At 34.4% G+C, this 24,205-nt stretch overlaps 3 protein-coding genes and 1 long non-coding RNA gene across 5 annotated transcripts; 1 reads left to right on the forward strand and 3 right to left on the reverse strand.

Annotated features, from left to right (window-relative positions):
- Positions 1–2,764: 2,764 nt before the first annotated feature.
- Positions 2,765–3,221, reverse strand: LOC123220445. The gene is made up of 2 exons (XR_006503046.1): positions 3,135–3,221; positions 2,765–3,003 (listed from the first exon to the last, which is right to left on the reverse strand). It is a non-coding gene; the product is annotated as an uncharacterized LOC123220445 (long non-coding RNA).
- On the forward strand, positions 3,067–4,956 carry LOC123220444. 2 transcript variants are annotated; one of them, XM_044642664.1, is made up of 4 exons: positions 3,067–3,467; positions 3,541–3,774; positions 3,953–4,186; positions 4,697–4,956. In XM_044642664.1, the coding sequence occupies exons 1-4, from the start codon at positions 3,462–3,464 to the stop codon at positions 4,742–4,744; spliced, it is 522 nt and encodes a 173-aa protein (XP_044498599.1). In that variant the 5' UTR covers positions 3,067–3,461; the 3' UTR covers positions 4,745–4,956. The 2 variants fall into 2 exon arrangements, with proteins under 2 accessions (XP_044498599.1, XP_044498598.1); XM_044642663.1 differs by having other exon boundaries at positions 3,073–3,467; positions 4,694–4,956.
- A 3,028-nt stretch (positions 4,957–7,984) lies between these two features.
- LOC123220286 (U-box domain-containing protein 9-like) lies at positions 7,985–10,282 on the reverse strand. Its single transcript, XM_044642397.1, has 2 exons — positions 9,798–10,282; positions 7,985–9,289 (listed from the first exon to the last, which is right to left on the reverse strand). Exons 1-2 carry the CDS (start codon positions 10,074–10,076, stop codon positions 8,210–8,212), a joined length of 1,359 nt encoding a protein of 452 aa, XP_044498332.1. The 5' UTR covers positions 10,077–10,282; the 3' UTR covers positions 7,985–8,209.
- A 4,912-nt stretch (positions 10,283–15,194) lies between these two features.
- On the reverse strand, positions 15,195–23,595 carry LOC123221098 (probable UDP-N-acetylglucosamine--peptide N-acetylglucosaminyltransferase SEC). The gene is made up of 27 exons (XM_044643794.1): positions 23,266–23,595; positions 22,701–22,846; positions 22,481–22,579; positions 22,354–22,404; positions 22,156–22,272; positions 21,963–22,019; positions 21,345–21,464; positions 21,182–21,244; positions 21,008–21,083; positions 20,697–20,806; positions 20,525–20,578; positions 20,379–20,446; positions 20,179–20,281; positions 18,882–19,084; positions 18,555–18,651; positions 17,951–18,022; positions 17,776–17,852; positions 17,473–17,674; positions 17,209–17,376; positions 16,979–17,089; positions 16,821–16,907; positions 16,567–16,694; positions 16,393–16,475; positions 16,166–16,271; positions 15,904–16,050; positions 15,658–15,778; positions 15,195–15,556 (listed from the first exon to the last, which is right to left on the reverse strand). Exons 1-27 carry the CDS (start codon positions 23,405–23,407, stop codon positions 15,443–15,445), a joined length of 2,922 nt encoding a protein of 973 aa, XP_044499729.1. The 5' UTR covers positions 23,408–23,595; the 3' UTR covers positions 15,195–15,442.
- Positions 23,596–24,205: the final 610 nt, after the last annotated feature.

Here is a 24,205-nt window from a genome sequence, read left to right on the forward strand (position 1 = left end):
CCTCCTAGAGTTAGTTTCTAGATCTCCGACACTAAATCCGGTGCCATTGTTGTCGTCTATCCCTCCTGAAGCTTCCTCTCCCTTTGGCAGTCTGTCTCCATCCATTTGGACGCCCGCTATGTGTTGATGGATGAAGAGCTTCATTGGGAAAGATGAAGCTCTTTGTCCTCCCAAAAAAAGACTTCTGGAAAGACGATTATCTTCTCAGATGAATATCAGAGAGACCGTCTGAGAAAGAGAAAGCTTCGAAGGGATAGACAGTGGGCAATGACGTCAGAGATCTGAAAACTAAACCCTAAGAGGAAACTGTTATTTTTTAAAATTTAGTTGAAGGAAAACTTTTAGTTTTTAAAGTTTGGAGGGGAAAAAGAGATAAAATTTTAAAAGATTAAGGTCCTGTTAATTTTAACTATTTATAGAAAGATATTTGAGATTTTCAAAATTAAAAAAGAGATACTTACAAAAATAGCATGCTTATAGTCCTTTGGCCTTACCAAAACCCAATTCAGCCCATTCATTTAAGAAGTGAAAATAGCAGTGTATCCATCCAAATCCAATCACAGAATACACATGAATACTTGCGATATTCTTAAATTCCGTTGAAAACTTTAATATATTGACTAGAATCAGAACCAAATCCTATTGAAATGAATTAATGGAGGGGAAACGAAACTCACGAGTATTTAAAGAAATGTTACAAGAATAAACGTAGTTATTAATTCAAAGTCTCAGTTAAATTTATTATTCTATCAATACAATACATTGTATAAACCCATTTATCACGTGATTTATTATAAATAATATTATAAGTATAATTTATATATAAATAAAAATATATTATTATCTAATTGAGTTATTTTAAATTAAAAATAAAAAAATATCTAATTATATAATAATATATTATTATTTTTTCGTAACTCTGAATCGGTGGACTTTGATCAAATTTCATCTAACCCAAAATCTTTTGTACAAGTACCAAGATATCCTTTTTTCTTTTTTTCTTCATGTAAATTTATAACACATTACAAATTCCAATCAAAAGCACAGAACAATTAAAAGAAAAAAAAATTTCTCCCTGAAACAAATTATGGCAATGGGAATGGGTTCTGCCATCCTGGGGTATAGCCTGCAAAAGCGGATGAGCTTTAATAAATATGTTACAACTTTTAAAAATTTCACCGATTAACGTTCTAAGATTTATTATCTTATAATTTGTTTATTTTTATACTATATAATATAATTTATTTTTATTTTTAAATAATATAAACATCATGAAATTTTTGGAGCTATTACAAAATCAACAGAAGAAAAATTTAAAAATATTAAAATAATATTGATTATTGTATCTACTGTACTTGATTCCAAAGAAAAATTACAAAGAGTGAAAATTAGTTAGAAGTTATTGAAAAAATTCTGAAGTGCTTTAATCATAAACAACAAAATATGTTAGGTAATTTTTATTTGAAATTCACAACAATTCTCTAAAGTCGTGCCATAGACTTTAGCTTTGAGGCAGACCAACACAACCCATCTAAAAGGATTGTGCCAAATTAGGCGCGACTCAGCTGCACTTGTGGCCTCATCACCATGTCGTTATTCCTATGACTTTAGATAGTCTCACCATCCAGTTTTTGCAGGCAACCGTTCTTGGCTAAGATAACAGAAGAGCCCCTTAAATGTATGTTGGATACCTTTGTTATTATTGAAAAGGACAAAAGTGTTTCATAATGAATTTGCTGTCGTCCATGGTGATGGCGGTGATGGCCGGTACTTCTAATCAGGCAAAAAGCAAAGAAACTGTTCAGTCAGAGCAACATGATGATCAACTAAACCAACCATGTTAATTATAAACAATAATGGCGTGTTGGTGTTAAGTTTGACTTCCAAATTCAAGCTAAGACTTTACTTTGTTTCGTTGGGTAAATTGCATGTGCATTGGCCGGTGGCCCCAAGTCAAGCTAGGAGACAGAAGGAAGACAGCAATGGTGGCACACGCGGCAGCGTGCACAAACCCCAACACTCGATCGACTATTGAAGTCAAAATATTGCTCCATGAATCACTCCACGAGGTTTTGTTGGGTTTAGATTAGATCAGAAAGATATGCACCAATGGAAGCCTTTTGTTTGTTGTATCTTTCTGTGATTCATACAGGGCCTAAACCCTAAACCTCCCTCTGCCTGTTTCTTCTTCTTCTCCTTTATATTTCAACTTATTGTCAACACTGTTTCTTTTCCTCCCACCTTTGTCATTTTCGGTTAATGCCCTTCAACCTCCACAAACCCACCTTCACCATTGATTTGGCACTAGAAATTCGTCTAATCTCTTAGTTAATTACTCTATTATGACAAATTTTAAAGATATGTTGTATCTTTCCAATGGTTTTTTTTAATAAAATAATTGTGGGGTCAAAGTGGGGTTATTTTATTGACAGACACTTGAACTAATTTCTTGTAATTTGGTTGTAAGTTGGCTCACATGGAACAAGTTTTTTACTTTGACGCCAGGTCAACTCATTCTTCTTAGTTTACTAGATTTAAATAATTCATTTCATTTCATATTAATTAGATAAAATTTTAAGTATAATAAATAATTTAAAATTATTATATTAGATAAATTAAAATTTTAATTTAAAAAAATATTATAGAATGTATTGATCCACAGAGCCCCTCTATTATCTTTCCAACATCTGTGTGGAGACTCATTTCACAAATATTGAGAACTCCATATATGGGATGATGGTAATACCCAAAACCCAAAAGCAACTAAAAATAATACTCCCTCTAAATTACCTTTGAATTGATCTCACTGACAAGTACTTCCTAAAAACGCACTTTGATTTTCTTCTTTTCCCATCAAATGCAAACAGCAGAACCCAAGTACCAATTACTCGGTAAACGTATGCCAACCCCTTAAACAGGAATGCCAAAAGCACTTTGTAAGAAAAAGGGCTTTTTTTGTTCTGAGTTTGGCGATGCCGTCACAACTACACCCACTTCCACTTTCTGTAACAGTTAAAAACCTCCAAATTTATGTTGAAAACCTGAGCCTTTGGCCCCGAGAGCCGCGTGAATCCCGGATAGCCCTTTGAATCAGAAACCCATTAAAATAATCTGAAAAAGTTTAGCAAACTTACCAGTCTCCCGTGGGAGAGCGAGTTCAGACTTCTGCCTCTTCTTTCTCCTTATGTTCTTTCCTTTTTGCTTTATGTTACTGTAGTCTGTAGTGTACTTGCTACTATTTTCCATTTAAAGAACTGATCTGAAGTATCTTTCTTGCTAGATTCTCCCTCTGTAATTCTGACCAAGAATTTATTTTTCTTCTGGGTTTCTTCAGAACCTCATGCCCTTTTTCTCCTCCTTTTAAACTTACTCTAATTCTTTCAACACCACACTTTTCACTTCACATCTCTCTTTGTTTTTGTCTTCGCCTTCTTGTCTTGTCTTTAATCTTCTGCATTACAATGGATGTAAGTATCAAAATCTTAGTACAAGTTTGTATTTTGATAATAATATAATAATATTTTGTTCTTGTTCTATCAGGAATATCACTGCAAAAGAAGTGGACAAATTCCAGCTTTTGGTAACTGGGATTATTCAAACAACCTGCCGATTACTCAGTATTTTGAGTCTGCAAGGCAAGCTGGGTTGCTTCGCTACAGTTCTTCTTCCGGTGAATCTGATCTTTACGTACGCCGTAGCTGCGGAGGCCGTGATTTACCCGCCGGCGATTCTAAGAAACCTTCTCGAAGTGTCAATGGTTCTCTTCCCAGAAAGGTGTCTCCATTTCTTGGTTTTCAGGGAAAAAGCATTAATTTTTCGTACTTGAATTAATCAGAAACATTTGGTTTAAGTTTTGATTAGTGTATAAATGCGGTATTAAATATGAAATGAAGATTAAAACATAATGATGAAGGAGTGATTATTTATGTTGGAATATGAAACACATTTGCAGACAAGAGTGGGAGAAAAGCGAGGCCCGCAAGTCAAGGAGCAGAAAAAGCAGCAACAAGTGAAGAAGGTGTGTGACAATCACGTGACTCAACCCCCGAGAAAGCAACCACCACCACTACCACGCTCTAAATACGGCGTCGTCACGCCCACCCAACCACCTGTTCGTCCTCCCAAAGCCGTCGATGAAGATCTCTACAAAATCCCCCCTGAGCTCCTCCACTCCCACAACAACAGGGTAATTTCCCACTTCACTCAAACAGTTTCTAACTTATTTTTTCATTTTATGTAAATCAAAGAATATGCAAACAGATGAATTTTTAGGGAAAGAGAAAAAAGTCTCTATTGGGTCCCCTGGAAGGATTGTTGGCAAAAAAAGACATTTATTAGACGAAAAAAGTTAGCAAAACTTTTGAATAAAATGCCCAGGATGATACAAAATTCAAATCAAGTTATCATCACAAAGTAGCCCACAGGAAAATGATATGTATCAACTTAAAGGGTGTGTTTTTTTATTATTATATATGGATGGAGTCATTAAAGGCAAGAGAGCACCTGATCCTGATGGAGTCAGGCAAATGCTCGGCCTGAATAAAACAGTGGGCTAGAGCTCGGGAATGGCAGGCCCCGGAGGCCTCCTGCTCAGTCTACTGGGTAAATTTAATGTTTACTTTCTGTAATTATAAAAATAAATTTCTGGATCTATCAATTAATGTTGATTGTTTGTTTGTTTATTTGGATGTAGAAGAAAATGACAGGATTCTTTTCATGCCTGGTGCCTGCTTGTGCCTCTTGAGTTTGGACCTTCACAACCAGCTTGTCTTATGGTTGAGGTGGAATGTTTAATTCAGTAATGTAATGGTCTCTGTGCACATTATTTTCCAGTAAAGTTAATGTGTGATATTAGCTAAAATCAAGCTGTGACACACTGAGAAAGAAGAAGAATAGATGTTAAATTTCAGTAGCAGGTAAATTGTGAAATAATAAAGTTAGTGATTCTTAGCCTTATTTAGTGCATAGTTGGTAAGGAAAATGAGTGGATATAATTTTTGGTGAGAAGGGTCAAGTTAATGGGCACTAAATTGAATTATTGTGCTAGACTCTTCAAGCCCAGATGCCAAGACAAACAAACTTTGCTTTGCTGCACAGCTCATATTTAGTGGATTCTGTTATGAGTAGCATTATTAGCAAAAATAATAAATATAATTTTATCAATAAATATCGATATATTATTATATAAGTAAATATTATTTTATTTTTAATTTATAATCATTTAATCACAGGTGATATATCGTTGTTTGTGTATGAGATTGTGCTCATCATCTATGTATATAGTCGTATCATTCTATTATTGCTCCTTCATCCAAGTGTCCCAGTGAAAAAAAAATTAAGGCCAACCAATATTTTTCATGTGCAAAAGTCAACAGAATGATTGCTCTCATCGTACAGAGGCATAATATATTGTTGTTATGACAAGAGATGTCAGCGGCATGGCGGGGCCTGGCTTTAGCTCGGTCTATTGTGCTGGGCTGGGCCAAGGGCCGCTACAGTATAGGTTAAGTTAGCTAGCTAATGAGGGCCTGTAATATGGCGCAAATTATGGTGCATCGTATCATACTGAACCTCACAGAATCAGCCAGCGAGTTTGTGGCGGGTTAGCTCGTATTTTTTAATAATAAATTTTTTTAAATTAAATAATTAAATATTATTAATTCATATTCAATTTCAAATTAATATAATCGAAGGCAGTTTGAAAATTGTGGGACGACCTTCTCAATTACATTTTTTAATTTATTTTTAAATGATTTAAAATCATTTGTGTATTTCTATTATTTATATAAAATTTAAAATATTATTAAAAAATTCATTTTCTGGAAACTTTAAATTTTCTTCAATCTCAAATTCTCTTAATCAAATTTTAATTATGTCTAAAATTTAGTTTTTATTTTATTTTATTTTTTCTTTTGAATACTTTATCTCTGAACATATTTTTCATTTAAAACATATTAAGTTTTTTTTTTATTATCAAAGTATTCAAAAAGATTAAAAAAGACAAAATTGTAAAATAAATAGAAACTAAATTGTTAGAGAAAATTAAAAATTGATTAAGAAAGTTTGAGAGTTTATATAGGGGAAAAAATATATATATAAAAAAAATAAAAAATTTAACCAACAGCCTGTAGTCATTGGATTGGAGGAGGGGGCCTTTTTATTCACAATTTTTTTTAAAAAAAAAGTTTTTCATGGCCCCCTATAAAAATGAGTCACGCTGAGTCGACCCAGGAGCCTAATTTCTAGACTTGGGCATGGCTTAGACAATCCACAGGTTTGACACAATCTACTATAATAATAAGGCCAAACGACTATGTCCCACTCAAGGTATGCTGCAATCTCAAGTTTTCATCCTTTAACTATAGAAATATCAAACACCCACCCATGACCGATTAAATTTAACGAAACCCTAACCCCTAAAAATTTAATCTCATTTTTCTCCCTAAAAGTTTAAAAACTAACATTTTTTCCTTAAGCTAAGTTTGAAAAGATCGCATTTCCCCCCCTAGGGTTTAGTTTCCAAACCCTTTCACTTTCTCTGACGCCATCGCCTGTCGTCTCCCCCTCCCGATGGTTTCTCTTCCACCGACGACCCCCCTCAACTCCACCTCAACCCATCCGATGCAAAGAGACGTCATCTGGGAAGAGAAATCGTCTTCCCAGATGATGTCTAGTCTTCGTCGTCTGGGAAGACGATCATCTTCCCAAATGAAGACGACGATGACTGGGAAGACTTCGTCTTCCCCGATGAAGTTTTTCATCTTCCACAACTTCTCAGACACCGATCGGGCATTCAAATAGGAGGAAAGAGATCGTCAGAAGGAGAGGATGCTTCGGGAGAGAGAGGTCATCAGCAATGGAGCCGGAGATGTCGCCGGAGATTTCAAAACGAAACCCTAAGATGAAACTACCATTTTTTAAAACTTAGATTGGGGAAAAATTTTAGTTTTTAAAGTTTAGGGGGGCAAAAGTAAATTCTATTTTAGTTTATTTTTAATATTATAGAGAAAATAATGATTTTACCCCTACCACTATTAATTTTAACTGCTCATAGGTTGGTGTTTGGTATTTCTATAGTTAAAGGGTGAAAACTTGAGATTGAAGCATACCTTGCGTGGGAAATAGCCGTTTGGCCTAATAATAAACCATACCTTTTATGGGGCTTGCCTGAAATGCGGATCCAATCCAGGCTTTAAACCGGCAAGGCCCTTGACAGCTCTAGTTATATTATCATTGATTTTCTCATGTGGTTGCAGTCTTAAATTGAGATGTTTTGTGTATATTCAGTTTATTATTGCACCAACCTGGTCTGGTTTTGACAGATGACTTATGGGTTGAGAGCAACACCCTAACGTCTTAAAACTCCTAACCGCGTCTTCAGTGCAGAAAGACAAATGCTTTTTCTTAGCTGGGAATATTTAGAGGTTGACAGTTTTGCCAATTTGTTATTGGAAACTTAGAATAAATAAATAAATATATGGTGTCGGTGAGAGCTTGATATTTGACAGAAAATAGATTGTCAACTATTGTGGCTGCTTCAGGGAGCCATTATATTACCCACTCATGCGTTTCAAATGTCTCATATCAAAATTAGTAGAATTCAAACCTTTATTAAGTGTAACCCTAATTTACCTACCGAATGTAGTGTTATAGGTCCCTCTGGACGTGACCAATGACTTGATGAATTATGTACACATTTTTAAATAAGGGTTTGTAAAAAATTGGGTGATTGTGACACAAAATGGCCAATAAAATGTTGAATATTTACCGGCGTGACAAGTGAAGCAAACAAAGCTGCCGTTAACAATATTAAATTCAACCAATCCAGATCATCTCTCAATTCATGCTTGACTATCAGTGGTTACTTGTCAAAGTGGACTATGGACAAATGAAGCTGCTAAAATCAACCACAATCAGTGGGAAGTTGTAAAAGACCAAAGATTTCTGAAGAATGGTAGAGATATTACTGTGCAAGTCATATTTAGGTAGGAAGATTAGCTCATTTCAAGACTTTTAAAAAACCAAAAGAAGATTCAAAATCTAATGAGCATGAGTTTGACAAAAACTTGCCTGAGCATTGGAACTCTGTGTAAATATGTTAAACTTTTTACAGAATTCAGCTCAATTCAATGTGTATATTGGGGGAAAAAGGAAGAGTATTTACACAATGAGAACTTGGGATTCTTCCTGAATTTGGGGGTTTGTATCATCAAGCTGTATTTGAAACTAAAGCAGCTTTATTCAACCTCTCAAGGATGGCACTGGCTTTCCTCTTAGCCCTTGAAGTCCCGTCTAGCGCAAGTCTAGAAAGTGTATGATTGGCATTTTCGTCTGCCCCGATCTCCCTCAATTTACTGCGATCGTTAAAGCAGATATTATACAGAATAGCAACACAATTTTCTTTGTTGCGTTCACAAGTGCTCTCTCTTATGATGCTTAGCAAGCAAGGCACTGCACCTAGTTCTCCCATTTCCTCTATGGCTGTTTGATGACTCGAAAGCATCGAAAGAATAGCCAACAACTCATCTACAAGTGTATAGTTTATGATCTTTCCCATAATCACTCTGACTGCTCCTGCTTGGACCGCCCTCCTCTTATTCTCCAGGAGAATGCATAGATTGAATATTGCAGAAGCAACATCCTTCATGGCTAATGGATGCCCTTCCTCTAGAAGATCAATTAAAGGTTTGAGAGCCCCTGATTTCCCAATAATGAGCTTGTTAGAATCTAGGGCCGATAAAGTGAATAGTGCTGCAGCAGCATTTCTTCTAGTTTCAATGGTTCCAGTTTTCAAGGAATCAATAAGCAGAGGTATGGCCAATGGATTCTCTGCAACTAGTCTCTTATTATCGTCATGAATTGAGAGATTTAGTACAGTTGTAATCAAATCTTCTTGAAGATCAGGATCAGTACTTGCTCTGCCAGGCGAAAGTGGATTTAGCAACTGGGGAATGGACTCAGTTGCCTCGCTGAAAAGGGCTCGAAATGAAGGCATCCTCTTTGTTAGCAACCGAAGCTCTTTCGCTGCTTCTTTTTGATCTGAAAGGGACAAGGACATCTTCTCAAGCAGCGAATTTAAATAGCTCTGGTCAACATCAGTAACAAAATCCTCATCAATATCCTGAATGGCTTTCGGCAGCTCATTGCCATGCTCCTTGCACCACCGTGAAATCATTCCGTGCACCAAACGATTAGAAGTGAGGACAGTATGGGAGAGGACTTGATGGGTTTGCGGACATGTCCGATTGCCTTCATTTAGCCACCTCTGAATGCTAGGGCGATCGAAAGTCTGCAAATCCAACACAGATAACTAAAATGAACAATAAACCATAAAATCATCATACAATACAGAGCTCAAACTTTATGGTTAGATGATGTAATCAATGCCTTGTAACTACCACACAACATTCAAAATTCTACACCATAGTTTCGCTATGAGCCAACAAAAATATTGTTTAAATAGAAAAGGAAATCCAAAGAAAAAACTCTTAGACCAAAGCACGTTTCCGAATTTCACGAAGTGGACAAAATTACAGTACCCCAAAGCCTAAAAAGTAGAGACACCTAACACAGGAAAAAAGTTTCAAATTAAGTTAAAAAATTCTGCAAAATCCAAACCCCATATAACAAAATTCCAAAGAAGAATCATATTTCAAAAAGATTGAACACTTAACAATCCTATTATCTCTACCCCACACAAAATTTAACCAAAAAAAAAAAAAAAAAAGAAGAAAAAATGAACAAACCCAGATATTAACAACCAAAATTGAGAAAAAAAAATAGGAGCCCAAACTAACCTGGCCATTAGCCAACACAACAGCGTCAGCCATAATCTCTCCAGAGATAGGACACTTAAACATCTCAGGGACATTCAAACAATCATCAACACCAAAAGAATGAGATTTCTTCAACCTCAACTCTTTTAAACAAGACAACACTCTCAAGGCCTCATCAGTGGCTTGCATGCCATAATCGTCTTCATCAAGAATGGTCTTTACAAGTCTCTGTAACTCCTTTTTCAACTCAAAAACCTTTCTGCTACCATGATCAGCCTCCTGAACTTTTGGGTTGGCCATAAAAGACCAGTTTTGAAAGTGAAAGAGACAAAAAAGATTGAAACTTTGAACCAGAAAATGAACAAAGAAGAGAATTCAAAACTGGGTTTGCAACTCATAACAAGTTGAGTAACCCATAGAATTTTCTTAAGAAAAGCATAAATTGGGTTTGGCTTACACTTGTTACTTATAGACTCCACTATTTTATGTGAACCGTTTTTGGCTCTTTGTTGATGCTGGCCGCCTTCTGAGGGAAGAGGGCTGCTGGGTTATGATAATTTCATCGGCTGAGGTTGTTCTTTGGTGACAGTCACAGTTAACCAATCATGTGTTGCCATGCAAGTAGGTGGAAGAAGAAAGCACTTAAAAAATATTAATAGATATTTATCATTTTCATTTTTTTCAATGTTTCGATTGAAGTTATCTAAGTAAATTCAATATCAAATAGTATTATTATTGAATAAATGTTGAAAACTTGAAATAGGTATCATGTGATGCCAAAAATTAGATAAGTTAAAATTTTATAAATATGATAAAATTTTAAATTTAAAGTTTTTCTAAAAATTTTAATACTTTTATAGAGAGAAAATAAATATTTTATTTATTTTTGTGAGATTGTTATATGCAACTTATTCAAAATTATTAAACATTAATATTTAGAGTTTTCAATATTTTTACAAAAGATTTTAGAATTTTTTTATCATTATAATATTTTTTTTCCTAAAATCCTTGTATGTTGATCAAATATAAATTGAGGAATAAATTCCTTCAAAGGAGGCCATGTTTATATGTAAAAGTGGCTTCCCAAATGATTTACATGGATATTAATAATGGTATATATTGTACCCACTTGAGATTTTGGATACTATTGTGGTCTCTTTTGTTATAATCAAATAATATGATAAAATTACTGAATTGTAAATACTTACAATTTTGATATGAGTTTTTTAATGTCTAAATATAATATTTATTATATTTTATTTTTAATTTAAAATTACTTAATCATATGATGATATATATTAAACATGTATTTATTTATGTATTAAAAAATACATATAATTTTATTATATAAATATAACTTTTTATTCGCATAAATACTTATATCCTTACCAATAAATAATATTGAAAGGATTTTCTTTGCAAATGAGTTTTAAAAGCAAAAGAGAGTAAATATCCTTTATTATTTTTTATTTATTTGACATAAATTTTGAGATAACATATTTAAAAAAATTCATAAAATCCATTATTATTATTATTATTATTACTATTACTTTGAAAAATTATTATCCAAAAGTGTTTAACATGCACAATATCGGTATAGTCTTTCCTTGTAAGATTCCATCATTATTAGGTTGACTACATATTTCATAAATTATGAAAATAATATCCAAAAGGCACTCAAAATCAATAAATTAGATTCAATTAATGAAACGATGAAGCTATCAAAAAAACTGTTAAGTGTGATTAAGATGTTAATCTAATCTATTTTAAAAGATAAAAAGGGTTCATGTATTTAGACATTTTAAGTTAATTAGGATCACTATTTAATTAATTGGCCACTTTATCTATGGAATGACTTTGAAAAAAAATGCAAAAGCAAATATTTTCTATAAATATATAAGTAGGCTAAATCACTATGTCCCACCCCAATTTTGATACAAGGGTTTTTAATATTTAATTTTGAAAAATCTATTTTTACACCCATCCGTCAAAATCAAATGTTAGTTTTAGTAGTCGAAAATGTATTTTAATTACTTTATATAATGTGGTTAATATAACTTTTATCCTTAATACTACAAATAATTCCACCATAATTATTTTAGAATTTTCTTTTCTTTTATTTTTTTCTCTTTCTTTCTCATTTCTTAGTAGTCGGAAAACACTTAGGATGTGCATAGAGACAATCTATTGTAATTTTAGTACTCGTAGCATTTGCATAATTTTCCTTATGAATATGTGTGTTTACGTTGCGAATCCCTTGGATTTCTTACTTACATACAAAAAAGAGAAATTAAACTACTTCACCTATGTTCAACTTGGGCTTTTGATTGTTTGCATTCAAAGATTAAAAAGACAAGAATTTGAATTATTATATAAACGAGGTGACAGGTAAGGTTCGTTTGGTCGGTGAGATAGGTGAAAATATGGGTGATATGAATGAAGTAGAAAAGTTGGTTTGATTGTTGGGTCACATTCGGATGTTATTGATGAGTGGTGTGAAGACTAGAATAACAGGTGATGAGAAAAAAAGTTGAAAATGGTTTGAATGAAAGTTCAAGCCAAGATAAGGCTCCAACATATGGTGGCGGTAATGGGTGAGGGCGACAAATTCTCCTTATCGGCAACAACAAAAGTGGATTATTGGAGTTCGACAAGGACTAGACAGATGGTTAATGACAAAACTGCAAAAAAAACAAAACCTTTTATGAGGGGTTTTCTGTCTGTCTTTCTAAAACCTATAGGCTTTTCAATCATTTCAGAAATTTCTTTTGGTTATTGATTTTTTTCATATAAAATATCCTTTTACCCCCTCAATGTTTATCTTAAACAACAAAATTAGCATGTAGAATGAAACTCTTGAAAATTTTCATTTCATCCAAATTTGGGTGAGAAATAATCATTAAGGCATTATATAATAATTAAGTAATAAAGACAGTATCAGTTGCAATCAAATCTCAATTACTGTGCCTCTTAAAAAGCTTTTTTTTTTTAATTTTAAATAAAATCAAAATGGCCGAAAATTAATAAAATTAATAAAATATTATAAAAATTTAAATTTAAATTTAAATTTTATTATATTTATAAAATCTTAATTTATTTAATATAATAATTATAGATCTAATCACTATATCGAGAATTTATCACCTTATTAGATAAGTGTTTTAAGTGTTCCTTTGAAAATAAACGAAATAAACATATGTTATAATGGTAATAAGCGAAATAAACATATGTTATAATGGTAATGTTTCAGTGCTTCAAAAAAAAAAACATTTTTAATGGGTCATGGTAAAAGTGTAACAACAGTTACATGTTCTCTTCTCTAACAATAACAGCAAATGAGTCTTTACTCAAAACACATTACTAATTTTAAATGTGAATTTTGGAAACTCTCAACCCTTCTACCCCAAAGGTATATTGAGCATTGTTTTTGCTTGAGATCTCTCAAAAAAAAAAAAAAAAAACTGGTCTTGTGTACAAGACTTGACCAACCCATATCAAAATTAAATTCTAATTCCTCTAATATAGTAAGGTTAATTGCTGACCTTAGATATTGAATTGAAAAAGATTATTTTTTATTTAAAAAAAAAAAAAACTCTCAACCCTTCTGGATAAATCTTTCCCAAACCAATAAAAAAAGAGCCACCAAAAGCCCTTTGGATATCAACTTTCCATCTCCCTGATACAAAAAATATTCCATTGAGACCCTTTTCTAGAAGAAAAAGCTGACTTTTTATCTTCCTGAATAAACCTGCCTCTATGAAAAATTAAAAGATGGCATTATTTTAAAAAGAGAGACTAGAGGGTGACCACACAGTTGTGAGATTCTGTTACTGCCAGGGCAAAGTTGCCAACCATTTGGTCTTGTGAATTTTCATGACTTGTTCTTTTTTGACTAATAATCCAACGATTCTATCATCATATTGACAAAATGATTGGTCAGAAACAATGGTCCCCAAGTTCTGATATATTTGCTTTCATATTCTTGGGTTTTATCTTCACTATAAAAGAAGAATTTGTTGTCACTATCAACAACTGCTCATCAATTAAACAACCTGGAATAAATTATAGATAGAGAGATTCTACATAGGAAGAATAGCAAAAATACTAATATATTGATTGTGCAGCAATCCCAACTGACCCTGATGATACTTTAGTAGAACAATAACTACTTCTGTTTTGCATTCTCAAAACCTTTGCAAGTATGAACATCTTCTCTTGCAGAAGCAGTGGCCTTGTCTTGTGCTTGTGATCTACAGGTAGCAACATAAGCTATTATTGACGTGCAGATTATTGACCATGAGGTTTTAGGCAAGTGAATTGGATGATAAAAACAATTATAACAGGAGATATTTTGCTTTTGGCCCAGGAAAAAAGAAGAAAAATCCTAGAATATTTTGAGGCTTGTGGCCTTGCTCAATTGATTATTGGACACACAGAGCCTGATGATTCTTTAACGAAAGCTTGTTCTCTTACAGGCTGTAACTCATCATTTTTACCTTTTTTATGAGCTTTAAGTAATTGACTTCAAAGAATGTTGACCTCTTATGTCATTTACTTTTGTATTACGTTAATATGTGCAGCTCTTACCCAGGAACCATAACCAAGAGAAGGCATACTACGCTAGTATTCTTTGAGCCCTGTTCATAGTTTTAAACCGGCTTTATCTCACAAACCAACTTTAAACATCTCCCACAGCAATAAAATTACGTATACCCATTTTAGATACACAAATATGTATATACTTATATATATTATTATATGATTAGATGATTTTGAATTAAGAATAAAATTATAGTTAATCATATAATAACATATAAGTGTATACATAATTACATAATCAAAATAAGTACACAAAATATTGCTCTTCGCATAAATACAAGCTCGGCAAAGAATAAAGCTTTTCAGCACTTAACCTTGCTCCTTTCATGGTTATTATGAAGGTGAATGTCGAGGGGGAAAAAAAAATAAACGCCCTAACTCATCCTTTAGGTTTAAAGTGACATTTAAAGTGACACTAATGCACATTCTAGATACCGTTCCCAGGTTTAATGTTAAAAGCATTACTGTGTTGCTCCTAAATAGCCATCCCACAGACTGTCTGTTTATAATTGAAAAGAGTTAGCTGGGATTTTTAACATCCTGTTCATAATTGATAAGGTTTATTGTTATATTTCTAATTTTTTTTTTTGTACATTCATATATTGTTTTGCTTTACTGCTTCATCACCAATACTACCCATAATTTATCCATAAACTAAAATTGAAGAAAACCAGATGAAAATGTTAGCCGATCTTTCAGAAAACCTAGAACTCTAGCAAAAGAGAGAGAGATTTCTTACCTCCGACTCATATCTGGTTATCATGGTCATAATAATGAAAAGGCCAGATGGATGTAAGATGTCAACTGCTGACAGGAATATAAAAGGAGAAACTTTTGGTAATTTTATTACTTCTAATCTCCATGGTTTTCACCAATCCATCCTTTTAAATAAACAAGTGCTTCATCCACTCAAATCCATCAGCACAGCCATGGCATCATCTGAATAAGTAAAGATATCATTTTGATTTTTTTCTTTTCTTGGTTTCTGTTCCTAAATACAATCATCTTTCTGTTATTTCTCTTTGATTTTTTTTTTTAATCTACAATCCCACTCACTTCCCTGTACCTTATTTATCGCAAGGGAAGTCCAAGTCATTCTCAGTTACTTTAAAGTGCTGGGGCTTCTGCCCTGAGCAATGGAGATTCCACATTTTGAAATATGACCTCTCCAGATTCTTAACCTGCATTTAATTCATCAAAAGCAGATTTTAAGCTTTTTTTTTTTTTCATCAAATGGGCAACTGCAGAATGACCGGAACATATTATGTTAGTTTTCACTCACCCAGCGCGTCGTGTCAAATAGAGGACAAGTTAGGCGAACAGACTTGAGTTTATTTGTAAGTGCCTGGAGTTTTTGCTGATTCAATGCCAAAGATACTGCCCTCTCTTCATATTCCTTCATACTGTATCACACGGACGGGCCAAAACAATCATAGGATGTCAACTTCATTTTTTACTTTCATATGAAAAATATGATTACAATTATAACAGTGAATGCAAATTAAATACTAAAATGTAAATGCCTTACTTATTAACAATCATCTCATCTCCTAGTCCAGTAGCGAGGCAAAGTGATCCAGCAACCCTAGTAGCCATTTTCTCAAGAGGCAGAGTAATCATAGGCAGACCTGCCCATAAAATATCTGTGCCTGTAGTATGAGCATTGCACAAAGGCCTGAAAGGAAATCAAGCACCCAAGCAGCAAAACATGGTTTTCCTTGTAAGCATACAGAAGATACGAAACAAAACCTTGATATTTTATTTGAAACAGAGGAAGGAAAACAGCTAACGTGTCAAGAAATAGATCTGCTAAAGCACTGCGCCTGATGTGTTCATTTTTCATAGCAACATCAGTGAAAATAATTTGATCGGGCTGCACACCCTGGGCAATAGCATCTGAACAAAATAATCCAGGGACACTCTTTAATCAAATGGACTTATCATTTAAAAGATTTTACACACACACACACACACACACACACACACACACACACACACACATATATAAAAACCTTACATGCCCGAAGTCTCATCTCCCCTGCAGCAGGGAACCTAAGGAGCCAGAGAGCACTGTTGGCTACACGTTTAAGAATATTGCACCTAAAACGAACAAAATTGTTAATTTGAGATGGAGAACTGTGTGCCTACTGTACATGTAAATATATTAATTTAAGGGCCATCCTCATATTACCAAGTATTAAAGATTTCAGGATCCATTTTGTACAACTGGTTGAAGCATGCAAATATGAACTTGTCTTCAGGGAGACCATAATCTGATCGTTTGTGCTCGCAATTTGGATCCAACACATCCAGATTTTTCTGCAAACGAAATTAACAGATACTTGTAAGTTTACACAACCAGGGGAAAAAAGACAATAAAATATGTCAAAAGAGCATATAATAATATTAATTGTTTTCTTTCTGCCATCATATAAAAAATTTGACCTGTTTATAATCGTTAACAAAGTAGCAATGTGGAAGATGCACCAGCTTTTCTGAATAAATATGTGCATAGTGTAGAGGTGAAACAAACTGGCAGTCAAGAGAAAACATGTTAGACAAGGAAAAGAAATTCAATATTTAAAAACTGAGTCACCGAATACCTCATCAGTGACCAAATAATCAATGTATGATGCACCAGTGGTCCCAGGAAACCCCATGTATGAAACCTGTATAGGTGCAGGTTGCATAGCAAATATTTCATTCCTGGCTCCCTGCATAGTTACAATAGCTACGGATTTAAGTACTAATTCAAAGTTGCCATACAAAGTGCCGATCACCATCCCAACACAAAAAAAATATAAAAAAGAATTCAAAGAGAGTTAAATTATACCTTGGTATATCCGTTGAGGTTCACAAGGACCTGTATCTTATCCTCATTGATCAGTTTGGAAATCATATCTGACGACATGGCAGAGACGTCAATGAAATGCTCTGCTTCAGATTGGGTACGCTTTCTCCATTCAGTACCATCACTGGGACTCAACGCATAACAGAATACCTGCAAAAATCTTATAAATTCCTACATTTAATGATATAAAAAATAAAGCAAGACAACTGAACTTTTTACTCAGAGGAAACAATTCAAATTACAGACCTCAACATTTTCTCTATTGTGCATGCCAAACACAGATCCCATTAGATGTGACAGAGGATGATTACCAAAATCACTGCTCACATAACCAACCCTTAGCCTCTTAAATCCACCCTCGTGTCTAATACGGACTGGGGCAGGATGGTTGAATGGAGGAAGTGCAAAGCGAGATGCAATAATAGAGCAATGTGCTGCATATTTACGGCTGCATAAGAGAAAGATAAATTGTTAAAAAGAGAAAAAAGTACATATATACACACAAGCAAATGCAGTTCATTACATGCTGTGATAAGAGAATAATCATACCTTATTTCAAGTGCAAGCATTGGATCAATGGGATACGCTATAGCATGAAATGGTTGGACACTAGGAAGAACAGACATCTGAAATAAAAATTGCAGCAATTAGGACTCCAAAGGAAACACTCAAGAAAAAATAACAATAAAATATCACAGAGAAACTTATAGAGATCGTTTATTACATTGATCTGCCGCCTGATGATACCTTCAACCTCATTGAACATTCTGTCACGGTCTTCCCAACTACAGACAAACTGCAACATATAAAATCAATATCAAATTGCGTAAGTTATAATCCCTCATTTTCGGCCTAAATAAAATAGCATAAAAATTTTAACGTATAAAAATTAAGTAAATAAAACCTTAAGAAATCATAGCATGGTCACTACACAACAAGACACTTGTATGCTCAAAAACTTGGAGGAAGGGTATGACCATCAATGCATTCCACAGCATTAGAACGCAAAGTTATTCCTAGAATAATCTACAATCATATCATTACAAATAGAAATTATTTTGAAATCTCAGATCTATGGCAGAAATGAATGTTCCCCTGCTTCATGCAGCATTGCAACTCTTACTTCTAATCAATGTTATTAGAATGCCACATTGATGAAAATACTGAGATAATTGACACTAAAATACTATACAATGAATCAATACAGCTCATCAACAAAATTAATCATAGTGGAATAAAATAAACAGGTTATATATCTTCAAAAACTTCTTTAGAAGGTATAGGCCATTGGAAACAGAATGATACAATAATACACATCAAGACTGCACCTGTAGGGTATGTAGAAGGTTGCAAGTGGCTTCTGGAAAGTCAGCTCGAAAAACCAATGCCTGCTTGTAGCTCTTGATGGCAGCCTCCACATGTCCACTGCATATCAAAAGAATGTCAAATTAATGATACCACGATATTTACATTTAATAGCACAGCCCAACAGAAAGTCTTGGTACTGAAAGCAATAGCATTCAAATTCAATGCAGTGGAACTAAGATGGCAATTCACACATTTTCTAGGATTGAAGAACTCCAGAAGACATTATCTACATCAGAGACCCCAGATATATGTAGAAAGATCCACTGCACAAGTAGAGCAACAATTACCTATCTTTGTAAGCGGATGCCAAATTTGCATGGGCTTCAGCCATGGTAGGCCGAATTGTGATAGCACGTATATAGTCCTGGATTGCATCAGTCACTCTACCAATCTCCTTGTAAGTGTTTCCCCTATTGACCAGTCCATCAGCAGCCAAAGGATCAATGCGGAGAACCTCATTGTAGCAAGATATAGCATCAGCATAATTTCCCTGTCATCACAACACATGTAGAAAATTCAGAACTACAAAAAAGAAAACAAAGGCCAGGGCTTAAATCCAAACTCTACTTAACATACCCCCCCCCCCCCAAAAAAAAAAAGAAGATTGCAGAAATGGAAAATCAATACACTAGCTCTAGGGGTGTTAAAATTTTATTGATATCCAAACTGATCTGACATCTGAACCAAAAATTCGGATATTGTAAAAATCTGGTTTGGATATAGGGTTGCAAATATTGAAAACCATTTTTCAGTTCGAATACCAGTGATTCCTAAATTCACCAAAATATTGCAATACGCACATAGGCCAAAGGAGTCTGAAATTGGAGGTGAGATGGTTTCTAAATTTTCTGGATGTGACGGCAATGGGGTGGTTTGTAATGGAAAGGTGAAAGCTTCCGATTTGGAAGTTGAAGAAACAAAGAATAGCGAGGTGGGTTGTGTTGCTGATTTTGAAAAAAACTAGTAAAGATTCTGTGAAACTGGAAGTGGGTTGTCCTAGAGTTCAAGAATGTGATAAGTTAAATGAAGAGAAGGGATCTGAGGTTAAGGTTGAGATGAGTTGGGTTGTGGAAGGTGACAATGAAGATGGAAAAGAAACGAAATCTGAGGCTTTGTTGGAGGCCAAGAAAAAGCAGTTATTGGCTAAACTTGAAGTTTCTGGTCTCACAAGTCAAGAAATGCACAATTGGTGCAAAATAATGGTGTGGAGATTGATGGTGCAAGAGTAAGCGATGTGAATGTTAGGCCTTCTCTTAAGAGTGAAGTAATTGATGATACAGCATTGATTGAAACTATTAGGGTACCTAAAATGATAAAGAGAAACAGGAAGTAAGGAGAGAAGGAACAAGAAGTGGATGGACAGAAGGCCAGAAGATCAAGAAGGAATTTCAATTTTAAAATTCGATTCAATTACCTGGTTTATTTGATTCAGCTCAAAAACAGATCTGCCCCAAATCGGTTCAGTTTTAGTTCAACATATTAGTTTAACCAAATTTTCCATTTGGTTGAAAAAACCACAGAACCGGTTTGGTTAACTAGTTTTGAATACCCTAACCAGCTCTAATTAAAAAGCCTGACAACTACCTGTTGTTTATAGATTACAGCAAGATTGTTGAAAGGGGCAGACAATCCTGTTGTCACTATCAATGTTGCCTTGTAATATGAAGCAGCAGCAGCTAACATGTTCCTGCATATTCCAAGTCATCATTTCTCATTAGCAAACTTGTTAACATAGTCATTAAAGTAAATCAACCAATAAAATATGCAGCATCAGAATTGCATACCATTCCATGTATATATTCCCAAGATTAGTAAGCGCTTGTGGATGGCTTGGTTGTAAGGCCAGACATCGCTTCACCAAGACACAGAAAATGTCAATTCCAGAACAAATATCTACGGAGACATAAAAATCATAAGAAAAATAGCACACATTATAGCACTGAATTGCTTCCTCAACTCGACCCACATCTTTCAATGCATTACCCTACCAGTAACAGAACAAACCAAACCAAACCAAACAAAAAGTTAGAAACCTCTGTATCCATAGAATATAAAAACTCAATACTAAAACATATGATACTGCATTAAAAAAGAAGACCAACCATATTATTGTAAGCCTCCAAAAATCTTGGATCACAAGAGATGGCTTGCTTATAATAAAGGATTGCCATTTCTGTTTGACCTCTCTCATAATATGCACTAGCCAAGTTACCTGCAGCATGAAATATTTATGTGGTCATGTAATTGATGACGTAAATCATTCTCAACCATCAATGCTCAGCAAAATATATCCAATAACAGTTTGGAAGCCAACAATATATCAGGCTCGATCAGAATTTACAGATAAACAAAGTCAACTCCTACAAATCATTTCAAATGAATCTAAAATCGGTAGCAATATAGTTGCACTTACCAAAAGCTATAGCATTGGGACGAGTCTGAACAGCACGCTGATAACACACAATAGCTTCTTGAGGCATTCCCAAAGCCTGAGGCAAAATAAATATCTTGTTTTTCTCTGATACAGAAGACCATTCCAGGCAATAGCAGCCACCAGACCTTATGAACACAAGGCATGACATCTTACCTTATAAACATTTCCAAGGTTTAGGTAGGCATCAGGAAATGTAGGTTTCAGTTTCACAGCTTCCTGAAAATTTTACAACATTAAAATAACATTAAGAAAATAATACAATAAACAGTTGAAACACATGATAGCAAGACAGATGGACACATTTGCAAAAAAATACCTTGTAATATTGAAGAGCTCTATTAAGATCTCCAGATCCCATAAAAAGACCCGCAAGATTAGACCATGCAATAGCAAAAGTAGGTTGTATGCGTAGAGCCTCAAGGTAGCAGCTGTATGCCTGCACAAAATGTTAGATTCTGACAATTGGGAGTCTTGCACATGGAAGTTACAACAAGACCAACCATCATCTGAGCCCTGGCCTGTACATAACAACTTGACATCTGTATAGAACTGTAAATTAAGACACAGTTCCACACATCAATTACTCCATTAGTAACTTCACAGGAAAAGGGAGATGCTGTGACAGACACACTCTAAAATTCCAAAATAGCAATGCCTTCAAAAGCCACATGCAGGTTGGTCAAGGAAGAGTCAAGGCCAGGTGAACCAACCAATTCAGCATACAGTCAAAATGAAATAGATGTGTAGATTTCCCACTACTGGTGGCAGTGGGAATATGAAAAAAACCAACAGCATATATACTAACTGCTGAGAGCATCAACAACAATAAGTAGATATTTTGTAGCCCAATATTCCAAATCAAGGGCTATATGCTCTTAAGGAAAAATAATATTAAGCCGAACTATATAAAGTGAATGTATGTGCCATCACTTACTTCTTGCACCAATCCTTGTGCCTTCATTAAATTCCCAAGGTTGCTATGTGCATCTACCTGTTATAATAAACCATATGGAATTGGAAATTACTTCTAAACTTTAAAAAAAAAAAAAAAAACTTCTCATCAAGACCAACTAGTTGATAAACAATGGAAACATAAAAAGAAAATGATAAACCAGATTACAACATACCAAAAGAGGATTCAATGCAAGCGCCTGACGACAGCATTGTGCTGCTTCATTAGGTCTTCCCTTTCTCATGTATGCGCTAGCCAAGTTTGACCATGCATCAGCAAAGTTGGGACGAAGCTGCAGTGATGCATATAATATAGATAAAAATAACTCAGTGACAAGTAGAATAGAGGAAGGGAGAAGATCTCAAGCACAAACCTCAATGGCAACCAGATAATAGCGAATGGCAAGATCAATATCACCTTTCTCCTGAAACAAAAAAGTCACAGTGCTGAGTGGGCTTTTAATATTACTCAGTAGACTTCATATGAATAGTGGCAATTACCTTCCAAGCATTTGCCATGTTTCCATAACACTCAGCAAATCGTGGCTCAAGTCGAAGAGCTTCTTCATTTCTGGCAATGCACATATCATACTCATGCAACTGCAAAAAAATGGAGAGCAATGCTTAATGATTAGATGCATCCAAGATCCTAAATAATTAAACTAAGAATCAACTTCACATTAACAGTACAAGGCAAGAAAAACAAATGAAGCAAACTAACCTGATAGTAAATTGCACCCAAGAGAAGAAGATTATCCGTGCGTAGAGGACTTCTCTCGTAAACACAGTTGCTATGCTCTAGAGCCTGTTTAAAGTTGCCAGCCTTGTACATTTGATGAGCAAGGGCCATTTGCATATCTTCATCGACTTTAGCATAAAAAGGTTTGCATGATTAGCCCCAATTATTATGATTTCAAAATATAGCCACAATAACCTCCCCAAGATTAATACCTGATATTCCACACGAAACCACTAGGCATAAAACTAGACTGTATTTTTAAATAAAAAATTCGATTGATTACAAAAAAAGAAACACCATGATCACTAAAATAAGTCAATCATTTGCTTTAAAAACCTGAATTTTTTAGACAATGGGATCATTTTCGTGAAACATTTTTAACTTAAAAAGTAAAGAGAAGCACACAAGAAACAATCCAATGAAGATTAAAAGCCCACTTACAATTCTGGACGAAACAATATCATAACACACACAGATCTAGTTTCACCAATCAAACACCCAAAACCCCTAACAGGTACCCCAAAAAATTACGGAAAAAAATGCAAACCTTCATGTGAATCGTGACCCTTGAACGACGAGAGACTCAGCGATGATGCCGGCTCCTGCTTCACAGTCGGGAACCCAGCCTCACCGGCCCGATCCGAGCCCACCGACGCCCGGGAAACTCCGTTTTGCAACGAAATCATCATAATCTTTTTCCCTCAAATCAAATTAAAAAACTCAAACATCCAAAACAAAACCCGGTCATCTAACAGAAATCCAGATCCAACAGCGTACGATTAAACCCTAGCGCGGTGTTTTCGCGAGCTTGCTTCAAAACGACAGAGAGTTCAAGCGTTCTGTATGTTTTTATTTTTTTAAAGAGAATGTTTGAGAAAAAAAGAAAGAGAGGGGGAATAATGATAAATAAGAGGATAGAGAGACACGTGGCATGATCTTAAGCGTTAAATGAAAATACTACAGTTAACATTCTACCGGTGGATGTTGTGGAGATTCTGTTAACAGTGACACGTATCTAAAGGGGTTAAGACAAGTTGTTAAGACTTGACGTGCGGGGACTTCAGACTTTCATGAATCATGACATTTGGCCAATCATCTCTTTCTTCTCAGTCATGTCAGCTTTTCTGTCTTAATTTGGTAAATTTCTATTAAACTCATTTGGGCAAGTTTATTAACCGAAAATTAATTAAAATAATTTAATTTTATTGGATTAATTAATATTCTTTGGATTTTACTGATATAGCTTAAAAAAATCCGTTTTTTTTTTTTCTAAGTTGTTTAAATATATGAAGATGAATTGAGTGTCCTGTTAATGGTTTGAGTACCGTCGACCATATGAACAATTAAAAATCTGCTTATAAATATTGAAGTATTGCTGAATTCTCTGCATATTAAACCAGAACAAGATTTAATTTGAAATTAATTCAAATTCAAAAATGTCAATATGATATGAATAAACTAAAATTCAAACTTGATTTAAAAACTAT

Source organism: Mangifera indica, chromosome 7 (genome assembly GCF_011075055.1).
Source record: "Mangifera indica cultivar Alphonso chromosome 7, CATAS_Mindica_2.1, whole genome shotgun sequence".
NCBI classification, from domain to species: Eukaryota; Viridiplantae; Streptophyta; class Magnoliopsida; order Sapindales; family Anacardiaceae; genus Mangifera; species Mangifera indica.

Coding starts and splice junctions, on each gene's coding strand:
- LOC123220444 (XM_044642663.1), top strand. Junction 3,775..3,952: donor ATGGTTCTCTTCCCAGAAAG/GTGTCTCCATTT, acceptor ACACATTTGCAG/ACAAGAGTGGGAGAAAAGCG. Junction 4,187..4,693: donor TCCACTCCCACAACAACAGG/GTAATTTCCCAC, acceptor ATTTGGATGTAG/AAGAAAATGACAGGATTCTT.
- LOC123220286 (XM_044642397.1), bottom strand. CDS start 10,076: ATGGCCAACCCAAAAGTTCAGGAGGCTGATCATGGTAGCAGAAAGGTT. Junction 9,290..9,797: donor TTGTGTTGGCTAATGGCCAG/GTTAGTTTGGGC, acceptor TTGGATTTGCAG/ACTTTCGATCGCCCTAGCAT.
- LOC123221098 (XM_044643794.1), bottom strand. CDS start 23,407: ATGATGATTTCGTTGCAAAACGGAGTTTCCCGGGCGTCGGTGGGCTCG. Junction 20,447..20,524: donor AAGCAATTCAGTGCTATAAT/GTGTGCTATTTT, acceptor GTCTTGGTGAAG/CGATGTCTGGCCTTACAACC. Junction 20,282..20,378: donor GGGAATATATACATGGAATG/GTATGCAATTCT, acceptor TGGAATATGCAG/GAACATGTTAGCTGCTGCTG.